Genomic DNA, 21,664 nt, shown 5'->3' on the forward strand with positions numbered 1-21,664 from the left:
AATGACGCTCGCAGTTTGGACACTCATCAGCAGATTGTGCGTTTACATTTGCTGCATCTTTTGGTTCGATGACACATAGAAAATAACAAATGCACTATCATGCAAATAGCCGTACAATTGCCGTACAAATTATCAAGCTTTTTTGTATTCGTTTGTACATGAACATTTGATGCGCCCACACGGCTTCAAAACTTTATTGCGTGTATAATGGGGTGTTAGCACTCTAGTTACATCAATATATATAGCTCTATGCATTTAGCAGAAATCTGTCATAATAATAGAAAGTGCTTCCAACTTTGAAATTGTTTTGAAACCTTTTTCTTGTGAGAAAATTGTCTGACCAAGGTCCCATTATGGGTGAGCATTCATTGCTCACTCAAAGTTATGTCTCCCAAAAACCGTTTTTGTGTGAAAATGTATTGAACATTTTAAACAACAGTTTGTGAGAAGTAATTTGTTTGCCAAGCAAGTGTGTTTAACAACATTTTGTTGCAATTCCATGGAAGCTAAAGATTGACAGCCACTGTTGAACAATGGCAAAAGACCATCACTTGCTACAAACTTAAATCTCCTGCCATGTGTCATTCACATGTTCACTGCAGGATTACAGGGCACATCTCTTGAATGTCACATAATGCAGGTTTCTGTCACCAATTACTTTCTACTAGAGAGGCATATAAAGATTTTGAGATGTTAATAACACAATGACACTATGAAAAGCATTGTATGGAATAGAGATTTAAAAAGCATTCATAAATACCCCAGACAGTTTCTCTACTCCTATTGGTGGAGAGCGCGTCACGTGGGGGTGTTTAAATGGTTGATAATGACCAGTGTTTTTAACTGGCTGGCCTCTGCACAAGATTATCACGCAAAATGCAATTCATACTAGCTATTAGAAACAGCCCTTAATCTACTTCTAAGTGCGTGCACGTAATCTATTTCTAAGCTTGCGCGCGTACACACAACCCACGCACAACAGACTCTCCACAAAGGTTTTGAAAAAAATATTTCAAAACTCAAATTTTAAACGGTCAAAGTGTCTGTACATGTAATTGTATTTTTGTAATGTTTAAAACAAAAGGGCATTTATGATTCCGAATAAAAAAGTAGTGACTCATTCTTAAATGTCCGTTTAAACCTTGCAGGGTCATTGCCATGCGCTCAATACCCTCAACCAAGCCGATCACATGTAACAACCTGTCGCTACCTTTTTATTCCCTTATTAAAGGCACTGAACACTATTGGTAATTAACTTGGTAACAGGTAATGGTGAGCTGTTGATAGTATAAAACATTGTGAGAAATGGCTCCCTCTGAAAAAACGTAGTTTGTGAGAAGAACAAAAATTTCTCACTCAAATATTTGATTGACTTCAAGCTCGAATTTTGCATCTGAAAGCACATAACTTGAGCAACAAGGGTGTTTTTTCCTCCATTATACTCTCGCAACTTCAACGACCGATTGAGTTCAAATTTTCACAGGTTTGTTTTTGTGTGCATTATGTTGACATACACCAAGTGAGAAGACTGGTAACCAAAGGTGTCCAGTGCCTTTAAAAGTTACATTGAATGTTTTTGCATGCTTTATTATTATTATTTTCAACCATGACATTTGGTCATTGATATCAACATCCAAATAATATAAAAATGGTCTAGTAGTAGCTAGGAAACTGTTTCATGTAACATGCATTATAGTATAATGGACTATTGTTATTTAAAGGCAGTGGAGACTATTGGTAATTGTCAAAGACTAGCCTTCACAGTTGGTGTATCTCAACATACGCATAAAATAACAAACCTTTTTTTCTCAAAAACTAAGGCACATTCAGAGGAAGCCATTTCTCACAATGTTTTATACTATCAACCTCTCCCCATTACTCGCCACCAAGAAAGGTTTTATGCTAATAATTATTTTGAGTAATTATCCAATAGTGTCCACTGCCTTTAAATAATAATAATAGTAATAATAAGACTTAAAATGCGCACATATCATCCCTGCTGGGTGTTCAAGGCGCATAATATGATTGAGTTTTCTAAACGCGTTTTACATAAGTACAACATTTTTTAACATTAACTGCAACTTGAACATACTGTATTTTGTAGTATTCATGTCGAAAGTAACATTTTGACATGGGTATGTGATTTTTGTATACTTTTGCTGTTTTCCCCAAATATGAAATGAGGTTTCTGTCCCACAATATTTAAAAGCTGTAGAGACTATGCATGAGAACTTTTACTGACAACTGGTCTGATACTCTTGTGTACCACCAGGGGGACTGTAGCCTTCATTGCTTCATAGATCCGCATTCAAAATGACTGGAAGGTTTGACCAGCCTGCAAATATCCCCCTCCAGGCGCTTCGAATCACGGCTCTACCAAACTAGTGTCTAAGCCACGAAGGCCTTGACAAAAGGCTAGTGGGGCGGAGGAGTAGTTGCATTATTTCATGGTAGTCCAGTACTGCTTGAAGGTTGATTTCTACATTTATACCTGCAGTTGGATATAATAAAGGAAAAATGTGGTCGAATGAATGAATGAGTGGATAGATAGACGGATGAGTGCATGTAACGCAGAAATAAAATATCAATATTTTTGTTATTTATTAATCTAACTATTTATTTGCTTATCTAATTTCTGGTTTATTGATTATTTGTTTATTAATTGATCGGTTGTTTTATTGATATTTAATCATCCTTTTATTGATGTAAAGGTATGTATGTTGGAAAAGGAGTTAGTTTGATTAACTTTTCGTTGCTTGCATTGTTATTTTATCGATTTGTCTGTTTATTTATTGACCTATTTTTTGTTTATCCATCAATATTTTGATTGATTTGTTGCTATATTTCTTGTTACATGTACCTTTCCAACTATTTATTCATTTACTTATTGTTACTTTTTGTTTACACTTTTAATTAACAATTTGGTTATTTATTTATTTATTTGCTTGTCTAATTTCCGGTGTTTGTTTTTGGTTTTGTTGTTTCAAGTTGTGCTTTGTGTATACAGATTATTTATATTTACTTTTAATTGTTTTTATTTTTCCAAAGAGAATATATAATATAGTGAGTTTGCCTCCCTATGTGAGTGGATTAACAGGAGTTCGAGCTACAGAGTGTTTAATTATACTTTTGTTGATCCTGTCCCGATTTCACCACGCGCTGCGACGCGTTGCAAGTTCAAGTTCAAGTTGCGACCGGTTACACGTCGTAAGTTGTTTCATCAAGTTGCAAGTCGTTTCATCAAAGTTATGATGCATTGGATACATCGTAAGTTCCTTGACAACAAGGAAGAACACGTTGTAAGTTACGACTACCCATAGGGATGTTGTAAGAATGCTATGTTTCATTTGTTTACGCAAAAAATGCATGAAAGGACATAACAATTACCACACGTAACTTCCGTGAACCAATCGGGAAGACACTAGACAACAAATGGAAATTTACCTTCCCCCCAAAAAAAAATAAAAGGACGGGTAAAAGAAAACAAACACACGCATAACAAAGTACACACAAACTTAAACAACTCAACCAATTAATAATTATAAACCAACCAAATCAACCCAAACCTAAACACTAGTCCGAAATGGTTGAGTGTCTGCCATCTTGAAATTGAATGAACTATAATACACGACTGTTTCATGACCAAGCTGTACATAACATAAAACAGCCGCAGAACTTTAGCAGTTAATCCTCGTCCAAAAGGTTGTTTTTTATTAAGAATGAAAATAGTTTGTATTGCGACTCGTCGCACTTACGACGTGCTTGGTGCAATGGATTGTGGAACTCGTCGCAGCCGCGAGGTGTCTAAGGTCTGCGACGCTTCGCAAACCCTGCGATGCGTCGCTACTTGTGATGAGTTTCGTGAAATCGGGGGCTGGCCATCACATTAGGGTTGTTTTGTAATTTCCTGTGCCGTACTGTTTCAAACAGTGTTTGTCTTGCTTTGTATTTACTTTTGTTTTTATATTATTTATTTTACATACTGTCTGTTTGTATATTGTTATTGTTTAATGGCCAAATAAAGAATAAGAATAAGAATAAGGGATGACCTAGCCCAATAAATCGGTCCAAAAATCCACTGGATTGGGCCATGTTTATGGCATATCGATATTATCATATATGGGGCTAGGATTTAGGAGTAGGATGAACATGTTATTTGATAATAATGTTTAATGGAAGTCTTATTGATTATTCTTAATTAAGTATCTGATATAAAATAATTGACGTTGATCATTTAACAATTTGAGAGTGACCAGTTAAGACCTCCGTGCACAAAATCAACTTCTTACCGAGAAAAGATGTCCATCAATGTTTCGGATCGGCATCATAAATCACCAAATCCGCGTCAAAACTAGCTGTGGACGACGACGGACGGACGTACATGTAATGTACATTATGTATGGTGTATGCTGTATGCTGGTACTCAGTTATTTTTGCATTGGTTTAACACAGCGATGTGAAGAGTACCAGTTATGTAGTGAGTAGAGTAGAGTAGAATCCTACTCGTACATGTACCATAGGAAATCTGTTCACATATCTTGCACCAATTGATTTCTACACCCCCCCCCCCTCCCCCCCCCCCCCCAAAAAAAATAAATAAATAAATAAATAAAAAAAATATTTGGTTGTCTACAGAGGGCGCTATATAACAACACCGTTAAATTCACGAAGTTCCTCCTCGCCTGAAATACTGACTGAGAGGGCGCTGTACAAGAACACCGTTAAATATTTTAGATACACAGTGTTGTGTGTTGTGTAATCACACACGGTCGGTGTATGTGTGAGTGAAGATTTGGAATTCTCAATAACACATGACAATGGCGGATTTCCAGTCGGATGTGAAAATGAACAGGTAAAAAACAAGTCATATATTAACAATTCAGGGAAGAAGTGATCTGGCTAAATGTTGATATCATTTAGCATGTTTAGGGAACAACCTAGACAAAATTGCATTAAATTCACTTATTGTTATTCTTCTTGGTTGTGGTTTTGTGGTTGGTTGGTGGTGTTATATTTATTAATTAATATAGGCCTATTATTAAATTTTATTACAAATATTTAATTTTAAAACAACACATTCACACCTCATCCTTGGTCACAACACAAGTAAATTTGATGAGTGTAGTTAAGGAGGCAAAGGGTTGGTTGCAGTGTGAGGAACACTTATGAATTGAAATAGATTTATAAATAAGATGTAGTAATCATGGTAATTGCAAAACCATGGAGGTTTTCTACCCTCCATAGTCCATGACCAAACTAAGGACCCAAACTAAGCATGCCAAGTAAGGGGTCAAGTCAAGCATATAACCTTTCAAATTCAACCCAAGTTATAATCATAGGGGCCTAGTAGCCCAGGTTGGAGGGGCAAGGGGCCTAGTTGTGTTACTGTTTGCCTAGGCAATGGATGGTTTAAGGTCCTTTAATTTTCTGCCAAACACAAAGGATAGAAATTGGTCATCGTCAATTGAGTCATACCTCAGTCATTGTCATATCATTGAGAATTGAGCTACGTGTGTAACGATGTTTTAATGGTTGTAATTTCTTATGAGCATGTACTCTGCAGAGCCTTTTAATTATGGTTTTATTGGCAAAACAGTTGTTCACAACCCTCACATACTCGTTCCAAACTCCCCATACTCATCAGTGCATGTTTAGCTGTATCGTTCTTACTTCCCCCATGTCTGACTATATCTGGCAGTTGGTCTACTGGGCTGAAAAGTTACAGACTGTATGCATGGAACATCAGGAAAAATTAATAGTGCAAACTGTGCAAGAAGGCGTCGCAATCAAGGCTACCCTTCTTGATGTAGCACTCTCGTATTATAAATTCCTTTGGTTTTTATCTCTATTTCGACAGAGGAGGAAACCCTTCAGGCATGACGCCCTTCAAGACTGTCTTTTCATACTCTGCTCTCATGCTGTTCTTCCCTATCTTTATGTACTTCTTTTCAAAACAAGTTATCTTTGATGGTAAGTTAAAAAAAGGACAAAATACCAATCAAGAGGGCTCATTTCTAAATAACAATTGAACAAAATTAATATATAATATCTTAAACCTTTTCCTCTAAAGTGTTTTGCTTGTTCAATGTGAAATTGTTAACCACTTACAAGCCAAAAAGCGTATGAAAAATGCATAACTCTTTTGGACATAATACAAACAAATGGAAACCAGGTAATCAGCTTTTGCATTGAAAAACCTGGAAAAACAAAAACTTTAATGGGGAAGGGTCATTCTAAAGTGTGTAGTCTACAGTAGTAGTGTACACAGGCAGACACTTTGCTGTAAATGTTTCCCCTTAAAGGGAATAAGGGTACTGGAATTCTTGCTTAAACTCTGCCTTTTCCTGTTTCCAGATAATTTGTCCTTTAGTATTTAGTACAAAAAACATTGCAGTTGGTGAATACACTGAATTGGCATACAGTTCCCCACTATCTTCCGTGGCTAAAACAAAAGACGTTTTTTCTAGGCAACAACTCAAGAGGGACTTGACACTAATATTATCTCTAAACTTGGTTAGCGGATTGGTCTTGGAAACCCCCAGAAGCCTATTGTTTTTGGACACCCTTCGGCAAATGTCAAGGTCATTACGGAAAAAAAGGAAAAAATGCTGTCCGAGCGATAACTTAAGAAGGACTTGGACTTCCCAAAATAGGCTTTCCCAATAGCATTTCTGGACCACGGTTGATTGTCATGAAACGGGCTGGCTTGCGGGGAAGTAATTCTGATTATTTAACAAAAATGCTTATTGTGTAGTAGTAAACTTTTACTAATACTGATGTTGAAATAGGTAAACACAAAACTGGATTAGTCAATAATGCTCTTTTTATTGTGACTTTGTTCTCCCAAGGATTCTTCGGAATGGAGTCAAGTAGTAGTGTCTTCTATGCTGCCATGGTAGCTGTTGTTGTAGTCCATATCGTCCTTGGTATGTTTGTGTGGGCAGCGTTTAATGAGAAAGCCCCAGCCCCCACCTTAAGAGACTCCAAGCGTGAATGACAAAGTAGACTTTTAACTGACTCTTTTTACATTTTGATGTCAACATGGATATTGGCAACAGCAGAGGTTGAAAATGGACAGGGGAACTCTCATTTTGGCTTCTTTTGGAATTTTCGAGACAACAGAGTTTGACATTTCTGTAACCTGCATCCCTCTTACACGTTCATTGTCTGGAGCCTTTATGGATTTCTGAATGAATTTTTCATTGAAAGTAAAGAAACACCATTGATCACCAGATTTTTAAACGAATGGTTTATCGTTGGCAAATACCTTATTTGAGTTTTTTTCAATTGGGGTTCAAAGGATCAAAGTTTAACATAACAATTTGATACTTCAGTGTACATGTAACAATTATCTTTCAAGAGAATATTTCTGCTCGTATATCAAACTATCAAAAATACAAAATTTAGTAAGCCAACTTTTTTTAACTACCATGTTTGAAAATTGATTCCTGTTTAACTTTTTATCCAGTTATTTCCCCAAACCAGTGTTCGTTACTTTCTGGACGATTGGATGGGCTATAGAAAGCAACAGAACATGTAAACTGTTAAAAACTATACTGTACTCAAGTTATTACACACATAAGGCCTTTTCACACTATAGAAAATCTCTGTGTTTTGGACATGGTTCAAGTCCAGGTAACATGTTCCTTTCTCTATGCCCGGACTGACCTAATTGTCACACTACAACATTTCAACATGGTTTGCCCACTGTAGAGTGCTTGGTCTATGTCAAAGTCACACTTTTCAGGAGGTGGGTGAGAGCTCCTGAACCATGTCGAAAAATCTTGCATGTGTCAAAAGCCAGAGGGGTTTTCTGCTTGAATCCGCATAAGACCCTGTGAAATCGTCCCACAATACACAAGTAGAAAAGTTCATGTGTAACCTACAAGCTACTTTGGCTCCAGAGTTAATGTGAATGCAGAGCATATTTGAACCATGCTGAAAGTTACTGAACCAACACGTTGACCCATGTAGATTTTGACACGGTTCGGATGTAAAAGGCCTGTAATGGGGTTGGAACCTACCCTCTTATTAGTGATCTACTTTGCACCTGGTAAGACTATGATCATGGTGATATGCCTTGAACCATGTAAAGCATTAATTAGTTTATAAGTGTAGCCGATCATCCCAACAGAAACAAACAAAACATGCAGTTGAGTTTTGATACATGTAGTTTGGGATGGTGAGGTTGAAGACATGCTGATTACACAAATATTGACAAAATCTGAGCCTCTCAGTTGTGGGTTTCGCCCAGTCGTGACACTTGTGTCCCTGAGCAAGACTAAGATGGTTTTTATCATGAATAACTGAACACTTTTGTCCCTGGGCAAGACACTTAAATGTAACTATAAGACAACTTTAGTTGCTCCTCTTCACTGAGATGGTTTACGGAATGAATTAAATGGTCCAGGGACTAAGGGTAATAGTGTTGGGGCTCTTGGAGCGGGTGTGAAAAGCCTGATATAAAAACCTATTATTAGTATTGTTATTATCCCCTGTGAGTTGCAGATGATTGTGTCATATATGTGTACCTCCTTATCAGTGTTGTAATCTACACCAAATCCCAATGTTTTCTAAACCATGGTTTGGGATCCAGTTTTGGACTCTGTTCCCCTGTTTGATCTGCCGCAAGGAAAGCAGATAATTAAGTCATTTTTGGTTGAACAAAGAAAAAAGTAGCAGTTGCAAGTCTGCTATCAGTAAATTGTTCTTTGTTCAACCCAAAGTTATTTTAAAATGTTCCAAGTCAGTTTCCCTTGTGGTTTATTACTTGATATTTCTAAACAACTGATACAGGCCAAGCCAAAGCCTCAGTTTTGAAACTGACCATAATAGTTGTTTGTATGTTTTGTTGGATGTATCCTGAATATGAACTATGTTTATGCCTGCCAACATACAATCTTATCGCTTTACTAATGGAGCCAGGTTTTGTTGGAACATTTTTAGATGACTTTAAAATCCTGAGTTAATCTGAATTGTGTCTCACATGTTTCAATATTTCATTTAACTTTAAACATAAAAATAAAGTTTGGCGAACCATGTAGTAAATATTTCTAATTACATGTGTCATACCAGTTTTTGTAATTCTTAATCCTGTATGTAAGTGTGACATTATTCCACTGCAAGCCACGCCCACTTTACTCAAACTGCTCCACTGATACCCAGAAGCCCATGGAGTTGCATTAAGCTAGTTTTTCTTTGATGATTTGTGCAAAAAAAAGATGAACTTTGCTTTCCAAATATTTTTCAAAGACGTAGGTCTTCGCAAAATTAAAGTTTCTGTGGTCATAAGAAATGCTTTTGAACAATAAAATGTGTTCTTTGGGTTCAAGTTACACACAACTTGTGCCAGGTTTAGAGCCGGAAGTAGTGAAATCTTTGGGCAAGAAACGGAACCAAAAATGACTTACTAACAGGGTAGATTGTGCAAGTCTCATGCGAATTCAAACATTGTTTAGAATCTTTTGTTGTTTTTGTCATACATGTATAAACAAAACAAGATCATTCTTTAAATGGGCCCAACATTGAATACAAGTGTGACTTGCACAGTCTAAACAAAAGTAACACAGAGGTAATACTATAACTTGAATAAACAACATCTCAAAATAATAGTTCTTGGACTTAATGCCTTTTTTATTACTCTTGCATGGACATACATGTGTAGATCGACTTCAATTAACTTTACACTTTTATTAGATATTTCTGTACTGCAATTTGTTTTTTAAACAAGTATGAAATCAGTGAAGCTACAGTGCATCTTCCTATATTCACCTCAAGATAAATGGCCTATAGTGATGCACTGTACCTAACCGGGAGATAACGTCATTTTGGCATATAATTATGCATACTGCCCTGTGGGACTATACTATTTCTGTCCTTTAACAAGGACATAATTCTGAACATTATTTGTGGTTGGGTTGATTTGACATTTATTTAAACCTCAAAAGTACAAATCAATAATCAGAGAAATCGATGTGTTTTCTCTTTCTTAATACTGAAAAGATGTTTTTTTGTCAAACCGTGAACTCAATTACAATCTCCTCACACAAAAACCTGTCTTAATAAGTTAAATTTAAAAAAAGATACAATTATCAGTTTATAGACTCTTTCAATTCAATTTCCATTCATAAAAAAAAAAAAAAATAGTTACAAAGGGATTTCAGAACCTTTTATTTTCTTCCTTTTCGAAGTAATAGTATTCAACAGTTGTTCTGTGGACGAAATCATTCAAATTTATAAATACTACATCAGTTATCAAAAATATAAGCAAGAATTTGTGTTGCATAACAATTTAAAAGATTAAAGGGCAAATAACAAAGTATTGGTATTTTATCAGTAAAAGGGTAATAGAGGAGTTGAATTAAATTTTCAACTGCATTTTTTAAAGCATTTTAACGAAACATTCAATCGCCCTTATTATTTTCTCTCTCATTATCCCATACTTTCTCGCCAGCTATAAAAGTTTGTTTGACATTTAGATCATCATCTAGAAGAATGAAGTCTGCCTCTGTCCCATAGTCAAGGGTACCTTTTAGATGTTGGATAGTCAGTAGTTGGGCAGGGTGTAGGGTTGCTGCTTCAAGGGCCTCTACTGTGGTACAACCTGTGGCATGCTTGAAATGTCGTATACAGGAGTCCATTGTGGCAATGCTGAAAATAACCACAGATAATGAGGGTTTTTAATATCAGGCATAATATTTTGTCATTGGGAAACTACAAACATTTTATTAAATACAAGGGTTGACCTATGTCTGCACATGATGTAGGGTCCAAAAGACTTTTATCAGGCTATTTAATCACTATTTGTCTGATATTTCTAACAACCAAAAAATCGGGAAAAGGTTTAAAGTAGGATGAACATCTTGCCTGTAATACAATTTTTTGTTTGTTAAGTACATGTATGAACGCTGTTTCACACTATTTGAGGAGAGACACTCCTTTTTTGAAAAGGGAAATATTACTCGGGTAGTGGCCATTAAGAGAACGGGTTGTGCAATAGTGTTCAGTATTTCAATAAATGTTTTAAATATGAATTGAATTGGTGGTTAAGAATATGGTTTTACACACTAATATTCCAATGTGTGTAAAGCACTGTATGACCGTATACTCGGTACTTTCCCCCTGATTTCCTGTGACGAAAAACACCACAGGCATATTACTCTGTCGGTATTTGAACACAGGACTGCTGTCATTCTGGAGCAGATGTCTTACCACAAGTCCACCAAGATAGCCCAGAGGCAGTTTAAATACTACATGTATATTGAGCCGTGGATATGGAAACATTACATTTTCATATGACTCTGTGAAAGTATCGGTGCATGGTTTAAACCAATTAATAATTTCAGTATTGTAGAGAATTTGGAATCTAAGATTTCCGTTTTAAAGTAATAATAACTACTTACCTCCCACTCAGTACCTGTGTACCTGTCACATATGCCCCATTATCAGTAACATCTACTGACACGCTGCCAAGATAATGTGTACCTCTAGGGAAGCCCATCGCTGCTATAGCATCTGTCACCAGAACAATACCTTTACAAAACAGAACAGATAAGAATTTATGCACTCGTACAAATATATTATTTATACATTTTTTTTTTTTTTTTTTTTTTTTTTTTTTTGGGGGGGGGGGGGTTAGGGTTAGGGTTAGGGTTATTTAGACAGGTCGATGATAAAACCTTGCATATGAAAACTGAAACAATATAACAACTAAATTACCATTTGGATGGGCTCTGTATGCTATTCTCAGTGCAGCTGGATTAGTGTGTATGCCATCGGCTATCATACCATAGAACACTGTGGTACCTTTTGGACACTCATCACTCGTCAGTAGTCCCACTAGTCCTGGGTCTCGATGGTGAAACTGGTGAAGAAAAACATGAAAATAATCCATTGAGATTTTGTCCTGTGTTGATACAAAATGAGTCAACCCACTTTCCTTCAGAGTTTTCTCAAGTTATAGTTAAAGGTAGTGGCACTATTGGTTATTACTCAAATGAATGTTTAGTATGAAAACTCAATTGGTAACAAGTAATGGAGAGCTGTTGGTAGTTTAAAATATTGTGAGAAACATAGTTTTCGAGAAAGAAGTAATTTTTCACGCATAGGATTTCGAGACTTCAGATTTTGAATTTGATGTCTTGAAATCAAGCATCTGAAAGCACAAAATTCAGGTGACAAGGATGTTTTTTCTTCCATTATTATCTTGCAACTTCGACGACCAATTGAGTTCAAATTTTCAGTTTTTTTTTTTTTATGCATATGTTGAGATACACCAAGTGTGAAGAGGTCTTTGACAACTACCAATAGTGTCCAGTGTCTTTAAGTGATTGAGTATCCTTATGAATGATCGTCACTGTATATATACTTTGAGCAAGTGTTTGATTCAGTCTGGCAGGAAGGATAGTGGGAAGCTAAGAGACAGCCTCACTGCCATGGATAGTGTGAGTGTATATTGAATTTTACGATTCACCACTAACCCCTGGAAGGAAAGGGTTGAAAAACAATGTTGATTGGCTAACCATGCAGTCACTGCTTTTCACACATGCATGTTAAAAACTTTTGAGCGCTTGTGGGGCATGTTTTTTTTACGTGGTCACCCTAAACGGCATACAGTTCGACATGTCACAATATCAAAGCTGTTCTATGACTTGGTACCTCTTTTGAGTGCTCTGCATACATCTCTAACACAGAATAAATCAACCACAGGACTAATTGAAACATCCATCTCATTGGGATATTTCAAGGTCACACTTCCAGGGGTTAAGATCACGCAAGGCATGTTAAAAAGGGGCGAGGCGAGATCAGCTACTCAAACAAACATTTATCCCTTTTGCAAGAACTCTACAAAAAATCTTAAATTGCAGTGAGGATAAACAGAGAACTAACTGACTAGGTTCAAACTGCTGTTGGAGTAATAGTCCTCAACTCTTCAACATATACTTGTAGTTGTAGACGTAGTCATGCTCTTTGCAACTCACAACACCCACATTGCTTCAAGCTTGGCTTGCAATGAATAGAATTATTTTTGTTGTACTTACTGGCAGCATTGCGTTAAAGAGATGAGTGATATATGTAGCTCCATGCCTCACAGCATCTTCTGCCATTGTTAGATTAGCAACAGTATGTCCTAAATGTATAAACAAATCAAAAGCTAAAATATCAGTTTTCAAGTAAACAAATCTATCTACATGTAGGTTTACAAATTGAACTTGGCCCAACTTGAAGGCACTGCTTATGGAAAGCAATTAAAATCGCTTATGTTAGCAGAAAAAATCTGTGCTAAATGCGAAAGTTAACAAAGTGTGAGCTTAAAGGAGTGCACTTGTGGGTCTTAAACCCAAGGGAACAACTTTTAATCTTTTAAAAAGGGAATAATATAACACTAGCAAGACCCCACAGACCGAATCTGTAAGGCACTACAATTGAGCACAAGCTAACCTCTTGTTACTAAACATTCTTCCATTAACCAGCTCGGAGAATGATGACTGTAATTCCAGAATTTCATTGCATGCAGAGCCTTGAATTTGGGCCTACATGTAGATGTCTTAAAAATCTTTCATTCTGTTGTTATGTCGCTTGTTAGTTAGGGATAGGACAATAGGAGGAGTCCATCTTTTCTACAGTTTGTGGGCCACTGAAAAAAAGAAAGAGGTAAGGTAAGCGCATAACTAAACATACATGATCAATCAATCTATGATTGCAGATACTGTCCAGCAACATTCCTTACCGAGTGAGACGACAACTCCTTTATTTGAAAGCTTGGATATGACTTTCGATATTTGGCAAGACTCTGGTGCCAGTGTCACAATAGAAACATTGTCTAGTGAGTGATAGACATCTTCAATCTGCTCAAAGCTGTTCAGATTGGTACAGTCTTTAATCAGATCAACAGGATGGGCGCCATTCTTTTCTTTGCTGATAAAGGGTCCTTCTAAATGAATTCCTAAATAAAAATATAGTATAACAAAAAGACGAATTAATAAGGACAACATTTTGCATGATTTTATCTTGTTCTCAAATGGTTCAAAAGTTTGTGGTTTTTCCTCGAAACAACCCTTTTATGCAATCCAAGGTCAATGATTGCACGCCTGTTTAACAATATCTCCCTCCCATGCACACTGATGCATGTTGATGGAAAACAGCATGGCTGACATCCAAATATTCAGCAGGCTTCGGGGAAGTTTGTTGATGCTTGTCTGACTCAGGCAGCCAATTTTCCGCATGGTAGTTTTTTCATGCAAATCGGTTGATATCTTTGGCCACAACATGCAAATGGAATAAGAAATGTGAAAGTTCAGATAGGGCACAAATGCATGAAGTAGAAAATTCAAGGCTTTGTAAGCCAGAGGAGAAGGGCTTCAAGGAATAGATGGGGGCACAGATGAGATTTTATTCTGCATCTTGCAAAACAACAGTTCTGAGGCAAATCCTACATACGTACGTAAGAACACAAAAGACCATTCAGCATTACATCTTTACACATGAGTTCATTTGAGAAAGGACCCCCTGAAAGAAACTAGCTCACAGGCCTATCCTGTGCATGGGACACATTTCCATCATTTCATCATCGTTTTACCTCTAAAATGATGGTGAGGTGAAATTAACAGCATACGCAATGTAGTTAATTCTAAAGCTTGACAATTTTTTTTCAAGGGGAAGATAACTTTACTTTAATGAGAGCCTTTGAATTCTTACCTAGGATACCTGCTCCTTTCCGACTTCCACGTGTCCTCTTTATCTGGGGGAGGATCTACAAGTAAATAAGATGGAAACATTAAAAAAATCAGTCATCTGTACCAACTTGCCTTTGCCAAAAAGATATGATAAGATCAGTAGGGTGGAATAGACTTTTGTTTGAGCTTCATTAGACTTTACACTTTCTCATTTCCATAGAGGAGTTCATATGGTGCTGCAACTTGTTTCTGGAATTCATACACAACGCAGAAATCCACACTTTGGCGAGGGAAAACTGGGTCAAACAACATATAGATTATTCTAAAAACTAAAATAATAAAAACATCTAGGGCCTATTAAATTATTCTTGTTATTCTTACCTTTTTGTACATCGATGGAGAGGATGTGATTATAGTAGGGCAATATGATGTCACTCCATGTGCAAGTAGTTTTTTAGATACTGTAGCGAGGCCTTTGGCAAGAGATTCTGGATTTGAGGAAAAATCAACACCAAAGGCTCCTAGAAAAGAATAACAATAAAAGGGACAATTCTACAGGTTAATTATCATATAAAACTGTATAACTGTATAATATGCGAAAGGTTAGGAAAATCACATAAGGGACTCAAGTATTTGTTAACCCCCTCCTTTTTAGACTACACAGGTTTGAAAATGGAAAAAAATAAGGTTTATTGAAAGTTATTACACATTTGTTACTTCTTTTTTAGTTTAGCCAACAATGTTACTTTAATTTTAACGTTTATGTATTAGTTTAAACTTACCATTGATCTGAGTATCAATAAAACCTGGGGATATGATGCAGTCTTTACAATCCACTTGAAAGTCTGCATGTCCTTTCTCAATGAAAAAGAGCCACTCTGGGTTGAGGATCTTTCCATCTCGGACCCAGAGGTCTTCCCTGATGATGGCATGCTGATAAAGAATGCGGCAATTTCTGAATTGAGTGATAGGTGACTTCACTCTAGAGGACATAGTTTTAGACATCGATGTTAGACCATCATTAGGAGTAGGTAAGGTGATGTTACTTTTAAGGCGACGCCCTGCAAAATACAACAAATTTTAAACTTCGGTAATAAGCTGCAAACGATAAAATATGAAAGCTAATGTTGAAAATTTCAATATCCGACTGCCACTTTGTACTATAAAGGGGTTCTTGAAAAGATTTTCAAAGGACATTGGACTTCACTTCCCCTTTTTTAATATTCCTCATTGAAGAGTTTTAATCATGAAGCAGAAAATCTCACGCACAATGCCCAGAGGAACTAAAAATTTGAAGTGGCATTGTCAAGAGTAGCAGTGTCAAGACTGCTGTCGACCTGGTTACAGCTCATGGTCATGGTCCAAAGGTTTGTTAGTCCGAAGGTTTGTTTGTCCGAAGGTTCGTTAGCCCGAAGGTTCAATAGTCCGAATGTTCGATAGTCCAAAGGTTTGATAGTACGAATTGACAATAAGGTCCATCCAATAGTCCGAATTGAAAATAAGGTTCAATCGTCAATTCAGACTATCAGACCTTATTGTCGATTCGGACTACCGAACCTTCGGACCAGTGAACCTTCGGATCAATGAAGCTCCGGACTAATGAACCTTCAGACTATCGCATCAAATGCTCGGATTAACAAACCCTATTTCATTTTCGGATTAATGAACCCCCTGTTATTGGAAATTTGTGCGTTCGGACTATCGAACCATCGGACTATTGAACCTTCGGACTAACAGACCTTCAGGCTATCTGTTGGACACCGTCGACCTGATAGTAACTGTTCCTATCATTCTGTCAACCTTACAGAATTAAACATAGCGACACTGTAGTTAGATATGTAATTTTTGCTTTTGATAGGCTTTTAGTACAAGTTACATGTAAGATCCTGTCGCTTCAATTTATCTACAAAGCTGCAAACATTTTAGATGTGTTTCATAACCCTTCCACTGCAACCATCGGGAGGCTGGAGGGTTACCATGGTTACGATATCAAAAGCAAAGTCATGACAGACATGACATTGACAAAGTGGTTAGTGTATGAAACTGTCCGACAGTGACAGTGACACCGACCAATAATACAAGGAACAGATCCTTGCTTGCTTTAGTTTTGTTTATTGCAGCAGAAGATTGGGAAGATATGGGGGTTATTTAAATAAGGCCGAGGCCTAAACTACCTGACACTGTGACAGTAACTGCCCGCCAGGCTACATACTGACTGTTTTTTTAAAGGAACACGTTGCCTTAGATCGGACGAGTTGGTCTATAAAAAGCGTTTGTAACCGTTTGTTATAAAATGCATATGGTTGGAAAGACCTTTTAAAAGTAGTAGAATACAATGATTCACACAAATTTGCCTCGAAATTACGTGGTTTTCCTTTTCCTTTGTGAACTAACACGGTCGGCCATTTATGGGAGTCAAACAGTTGACTCCCATTATAAATGGCCGACTGGGTTAGTCGATGAGGTAAAAAAAACGTGCAATTTCGAGGCATGCTTGTGTGGATCAATGTTTTCTACTCACAACAGTCTTACAACATTTTTCTAAACTCTACCCATAATAATATGGGTGCATATGGGCCATATGCATTTTATAACATCAAACGGTTACAGACGCTTTTCGAAGACCAACTCGACCGATCCAAGGCAACGTGTTTTCTTTAAAGTGAGTAGTCTGTGCAGTAAATGGTACTAATACTATGCATCCATTTCAATGGAGGTGTGTCCTTCCTGTACAGTCGGTGCACTGCAATCTGCATGCACTGCACGAGCCGTCGTCTGCTGCCTACTTTAATATTAAAAAGTTTAATTACGACAAAAACATCAATAACTTTCACACTCACAATTACCAACAATAACAATGAATGTCAGAGGTAGGCCTATGTTAACTTTATTTAAGAAAATACAGGTTAACTCTTACTTTTCCTCCAACAAGTTGATGATCAACCCAAAATAAAATCAATTTATTTACATTGAAACACAGGAAGCGGCCATCTTTTGGAAAGTGCGCCCCCTTTTGACGTCATCAGTCCAAGGAAGGGCGCCTTTAAAAAAAACTACCTTTTACAAAATCGTCTGCCCCATGTACTGTGTGCACGTGACCTCAAAATTATTCAATCCGGCACCCAGACGTATCTTAAGCATAATGCGCGATATTAAACAAGGGGATCATACTTGTAAAAGTGCACGATTTCCAAATATGTTCTATTTTTAACTTATCGTCTGCGCATTTTCCTGTCCATTGTTTTAAAAAGTAAAGAGATGCTGAAACTGAAAGTAACTTTGTGTTCACTAAAAATGTTCAAGTTGTCTTGAACTCTGCTTCACTGCAAGCTTCGGCAGCCTACGTATATAGGCGTTTCTTCTAACCCAGGTAAACTTTTACTACAATTCAGTAAACTTTTATTAGGCCTACAAACTTATTTTCAAAACAAACATTAACAAAACATTCTGTTGCGGCACGTCTAGGCCAGGCCATGTGCGGACCGGCGCCCGCAGCGTTGTCACTGGGCATTGTTGTGTCACTTTTTTTTTCTTCTTTTTTTTTTACTCCACTGACTGCCTAGTGTAAATGTAGGAAATTAAATGTGGACAGGGGAAAGGGGTGGGTGATTGTGACAACACAGTTTGTACCATAGTTTTTACTAATAAATAAAAGGCCTTTGTTAGAAAACCAAAATAGTCGGCTTCACAAACAGACAGAGAATTAACTCAACTCAGCACTGCTCCCACTGCTCAACTCAACTCAACTGCAGTGCAACACTAAATTGAACACAACAAGTTTAACTAACTAAGTTATTTTATAGAACATGATAAAAGTGGACCTCAACTTCATTCAATTTAACACACTACAAAGGTTTGAAAAGTAGTCCAGATTTATTGTTGCAGAGTGTTCTTTGAAATGTTATGTTTTTTATTCTTTTTTGAAGGGGGGGGGCTGTTGCTTACTTGCTGTCTGTATCGTAGGAGGTCCTGTTGTCAAGGTGTCCCTAAAATCGTGGCAAAACTTTTACCTCTCTGTGCGCGATGTAAATAGTCCCTAGATAACAACATTTTGGTTTTATTTGCCAAGCAAAGAGTGCTTGAACAAAACTTTAGAAATATGTAAAGGCTCCACTCACACTGGTTATTGGTTATTTGCACTTGTAAATGCAAAATCTTTGGTATTTTAGGCATTTCTACGAGGTACAAAAACATGTCATAATGTTGAGGCCATATATCATAGGAGGTCCTGTTATCGAGGTGTCCCTAAAATCGTGGCAAATCTTTTACCTCTCTGTGCGCGATGTAAACAGTCCCCAGATACAAATTATGTGGTTTTATTTGCCAAGCAAAGAGTCTCCGCTCCCTTGACCAAAACTTAGAAACAGATAATGCTCCACTGGATATTTGCACTTGTAAATGCAAAAAGTTTGGTATTTTAGGCATTTCTACAGATACAAAAATATGTCATAATGTTGAGGCCATAAAAAATATTTGCACACTGAAAAAGTTTCATCAAACACTATTTCAATTCACAATTCATGATGATCAAATCATGTGACTGAATATTTTGCTGAGCATTCTGGGAAAAAAATACAGAGGCTTAAAGAAGCCATGTGCCTTATATCATTTTCTAATATTTTTGGAGATTTTTTTTTTTAACCCTCCGATCAATATTATCAGCTTGTTGATTCAATTATCACTGTTTATTTATACGCTTTATTATAAATTTTAAGAGAAAAAAAAACGGGAAAAAATAAGTAAAAATCAGATTTGAAAGCCAATGATTATTCACACTTTTTATTAAATTATTTATTTTTGTTATTTTTTGCAAATTACCATGGTAATTTTAAAATTTCATTAAAAAAGATTTTGTATAAAACGAAGACAACTGCTGGCTATAGAGTCATACACAGAGTCTCAAAGAACACTTGTAGTCACTGTAGATGTTTCTTCCATGTATGGCTTCACCGGGAAACCATGCTTTCTTGTTTGCCGTGAAAACAGGAAAAATTCAAAACAAATGGGGCCATTTGAAGTCATCGAAGATCGGTGTGTAGTGTGAACATTTCAATGTCCATCAAGTTTTAATATATGTTTGCATACTTCATATTAACAAAAGAAGGTACTTAGGGCATCGGTTGATATAAGGCATCATTATTTTTTTCCCAATTCAAAGAAAAAGGCATAATAGCGTGAAAACTGGTAAGGGGAGGATACAAAAAATTGCCCACCGAAAAAGTTTCATCAAACACTATTTCAATTCACAATTCATGATGATCAAATCATGTGACTGAACATTCTGCTAAGCATTCTGGAAAAAAAATACAGAGGCTTAAAGAAGCCATGTGCCTTATTTATGTTATTTTCTAATATTTTTTGAGATGTTTTTTTTAACGCTCATATCGATATTATTATAAATATTACAATTTAAACATCGGCTTGGTGACAGACTCAATTATCACCTTTATTTAGACGCTTTATTATAAATATTAAGGGGAAAAAATAAGTAAAAATCAGATTTGAAAGCCAATGATTATTCACACTTTTTATTAAATTATTTATTTTTGTTATTTTTTTGCAAATTACCATGGTAATTTTTAAAATGTCATAAAAAAATATTTTTAATAAAATGAAGACAACTGCTGGCTATAGAGTCATACACAGAGTCTCACAGAACACTTGTAGTCACTGCAGATGTTTCTTCCACGTATGGCTTCACCGGGAAACCATCTTTCTCGTTTACCTTGAAAACAGGAAAAACTCAAAACAAATGGGACCAGTTGAAGTCATCGAAGATCAGTGTGTGGTGTGAAAATTTCAATATCCATCAAAGTTTAATTTATGATTGCACACTTCATATAAACAAATGAAGATAACTAGGGCATTTTTTGACATATATGGCTTCATTATTTTGTTTCCCAATTCAAAGAAAAAGGCATAATACCGTGAAAACTGGTAAGAGGAGGATATATATATATTGTGTATTGTTTTTACAACCTTTTAAAGGATTTTATAATTTACTTTTGCTGTTACTTTTTAGATACAGGGACTAACCTGATAATGGATTTACATTTTCTAGCTCAGTCTCAAAACTTTTAGCACGGTGAGGAGCTCTTTATTTAGTCTTAATTTGTGTAGGGTCTACTTTCATGACTTTATTTATTTTAATTTTAATCACAGTCCCACCCTAGTAATAGTAGTAATAGTATTTTTTAAACATTAATTTAATATCATCCATATCAACTAACTGCCTACAGAAAAAATGATCAACATAATAAGAGAACAGATGGAAAATTCAGCTCAACAAAGTGATCAGCTACAATTGATGGAGGCCTCGTTATGCTACTTGGACAAAACTAAACAACTTGAGTATTTGAAAAGAGAGTGCATCAATCACAACAATACCGAAGAGGTCAGTGTTTTATTTCCACTACATATCCCAACCTGAGCTGTGGCGCTATTTTTCAAACCCAACACACAGGCCTGCATGACAAGTAAATTAAAGCTTCATAGTCTACTTTCCTTTCCGTCTCATTAATTTTTACTGCAGATAACTTTTACAACACAAGTCTTGAAAGTAAAGCTTTACATAGAAAACACCTTTTAAAAACCTTTTTTGATATTAAAATTTTGGAATGATGATTAGAATAGATACGGCAATAAAGGCTGAGCTAGCGTTTATATTTTCATAGTGTTTCCATTAAAAGAGGTTCTGCTCTTTTAACCTGATGTTTGCACTGTGCTGTGAGCCATAGCACTTAGTGCACTCTCTTGATAAACGACTTTTTGCAAATTTGATCAGGCAAGGATCGGTTAATCTTAACCATCCTTTATTTTTCTTTCAGAGTGTCTACCCTTTCACCATTGAAGTTAATGTGTCAGTGATCACTGAAATGGACCGTTAGTATCTTGGTTTTTTGCTTGTTTTAACTTTGTAGGTATATTTACTGGGAGAAAACGCACAAACACAATCAATTTAATCCAACTATCTGATGAAAGAATTTAAT

At 36.3% G+C, this 21,664-nt stretch overlaps 3 protein-coding genes across 8 annotated transcripts in view; 2 read left to right on the forward strand and 1 right to left on the reverse strand.

Moving 5' to 3' along the window:
* Positions 1-4,736: 4,736 nt before the first annotated feature.
* LOC139936226 (vacuolar ATPase assembly integral membrane protein vma21-like) lies at positions 4,737-9,611 on the forward strand. Of its 2 annotated transcripts, XR_011785919.1 has the most exons (4): positions 4,737-4,852; positions 5,858-5,970; positions 6,849-7,058; positions 7,156-9,611. XR_011785919.1 is itself a non-coding variant. In XM_071931007.1 (3 exons), the coding sequence occupies exons 1-3, from the start codon at positions 4,812-4,814 to the stop codon at positions 6,995-6,997; spliced, it is 303 nt and encodes a 100-aa protein (XP_071787108.1). In that variant the 5' UTR covers positions 4,737-4,811; the 3' UTR covers positions 6,998-9,611. The 2 variants fall into 2 exon arrangements, 1 of the variants encoding a protein (XP_071787108.1); XM_071931007.1 differs by having other exon boundaries at positions 6,849-9,611.
* A 22-nt stretch (positions 9,612-9,633) lies between these two features.
* Positions 9,634-17,699, reverse strand: LOC139936225 (N-acetylglucosamine-6-phosphate deacetylase-like). The gene is made up of 9 exons (XM_071931006.1): positions 17,593-17,699; positions 15,458-15,736; positions 15,057-15,196; positions 14,698-14,752; positions 13,730-13,945; positions 13,041-13,129; positions 11,719-11,863; positions 11,403-11,532; positions 9,634-10,650 (listed from the first exon to the last, which is right to left on the reverse strand). The coding sequence occupies exons 2-9, from the start codon at positions 15,678-15,680 to the stop codon at positions 10,404-10,406; spliced, it is 1,245 nt and encodes a 414-aa protein (XP_071787107.1). The 5' UTR covers positions 15,681-15,736; positions 17,593-17,699; the 3' UTR covers positions 9,634-10,403.
* A 183-nt stretch (positions 17,700-17,882) lies between these two features.
* The window catches only part of LOC139935937 (minichromosome maintenance domain-containing protein 2-like), a 132,991-nt gene continuing 129,209 nt past the window's right edge, over positions 17,883-21,664 (forward strand). For all 5 annotated transcript variants that reach the window (XM_071930580.1, XM_071930582.1, XM_071930581.1 and 2 more), the window contains exons 1-3: positions 17,883-18,045; positions 20,915-21,069; positions 21,503-21,557. In XM_071930580.1, coding sequence (XP_071786681.1) covers positions 20,920-21,069; positions 21,503-21,557 — 205 coding nt within the window. In that variant the 5' untranslated portion in view covers positions 17,883-18,045; positions 20,915-20,919. The remainder of the gene's footprint in view (positions 18,046-20,914; positions 21,070-21,502; positions 21,558-21,664) is intronic.

The sequence above is a fragment of the Asterias amurensis genome, chromosome 4 (genome assembly GCF_032118995.1).
Source record: "Asterias amurensis chromosome 4, ASM3211899v1".
Taxonomy (NCBI): domain Eukaryota; kingdom Metazoa; phylum Echinodermata; class Asteroidea; order Forcipulatida; family Asteriidae; genus Asterias; species Asterias amurensis.

What these genes read in the sequence shown, in the direction of transcription:
- LOC139936226 (XM_071931007.1), top strand. Translation starts at nt 4,812, where the DNA reads ATGACAATGGCGGATTTCCAGTCGGATGTGAAAATGAACAG. An exon ending in TCGGATGTGAAAATGAACAG is followed by an intron (nt 4,853 to 5,857) that starts GTAAAAAACAAG and finishes CTATTTCGACAG; the next exon opens with AGGAGGAAACCCTTCAGGCA. An exon ending in AAAACAAGTTATCTTTGATG is followed by an intron (nt 5,971 to 6,848) that starts GTAAGTTAAAAA and finishes TGTTCTCCCAAG; the next exon opens with GATTCTTCGGAATGGAGTCA.
- LOC139936225 (XM_071931006.1), bottom strand. Translation starts at nt 15,680, where the DNA reads ATGTCTAAAACTATGTCCTCTAGAGTGAAGTCACCTATCACTCAATTC. An exon ending in AGGAGTTGTCGTCTCACTCG is followed by an intron (nt 13,130 to 13,729) that starts GTAAGGAATGTT and finishes TTATACATTTAG; the next exon opens with GACATACTGTTGCTAATCTA. An exon ending in ACACAGGTACTGAGTGGGAG is followed by an intron (nt 10,651 to 11,402) that starts GTAAGTAGTTAT and finishes GGTTATTTTCAG; the next exon opens with CATTGCCACAATGGACTCCT.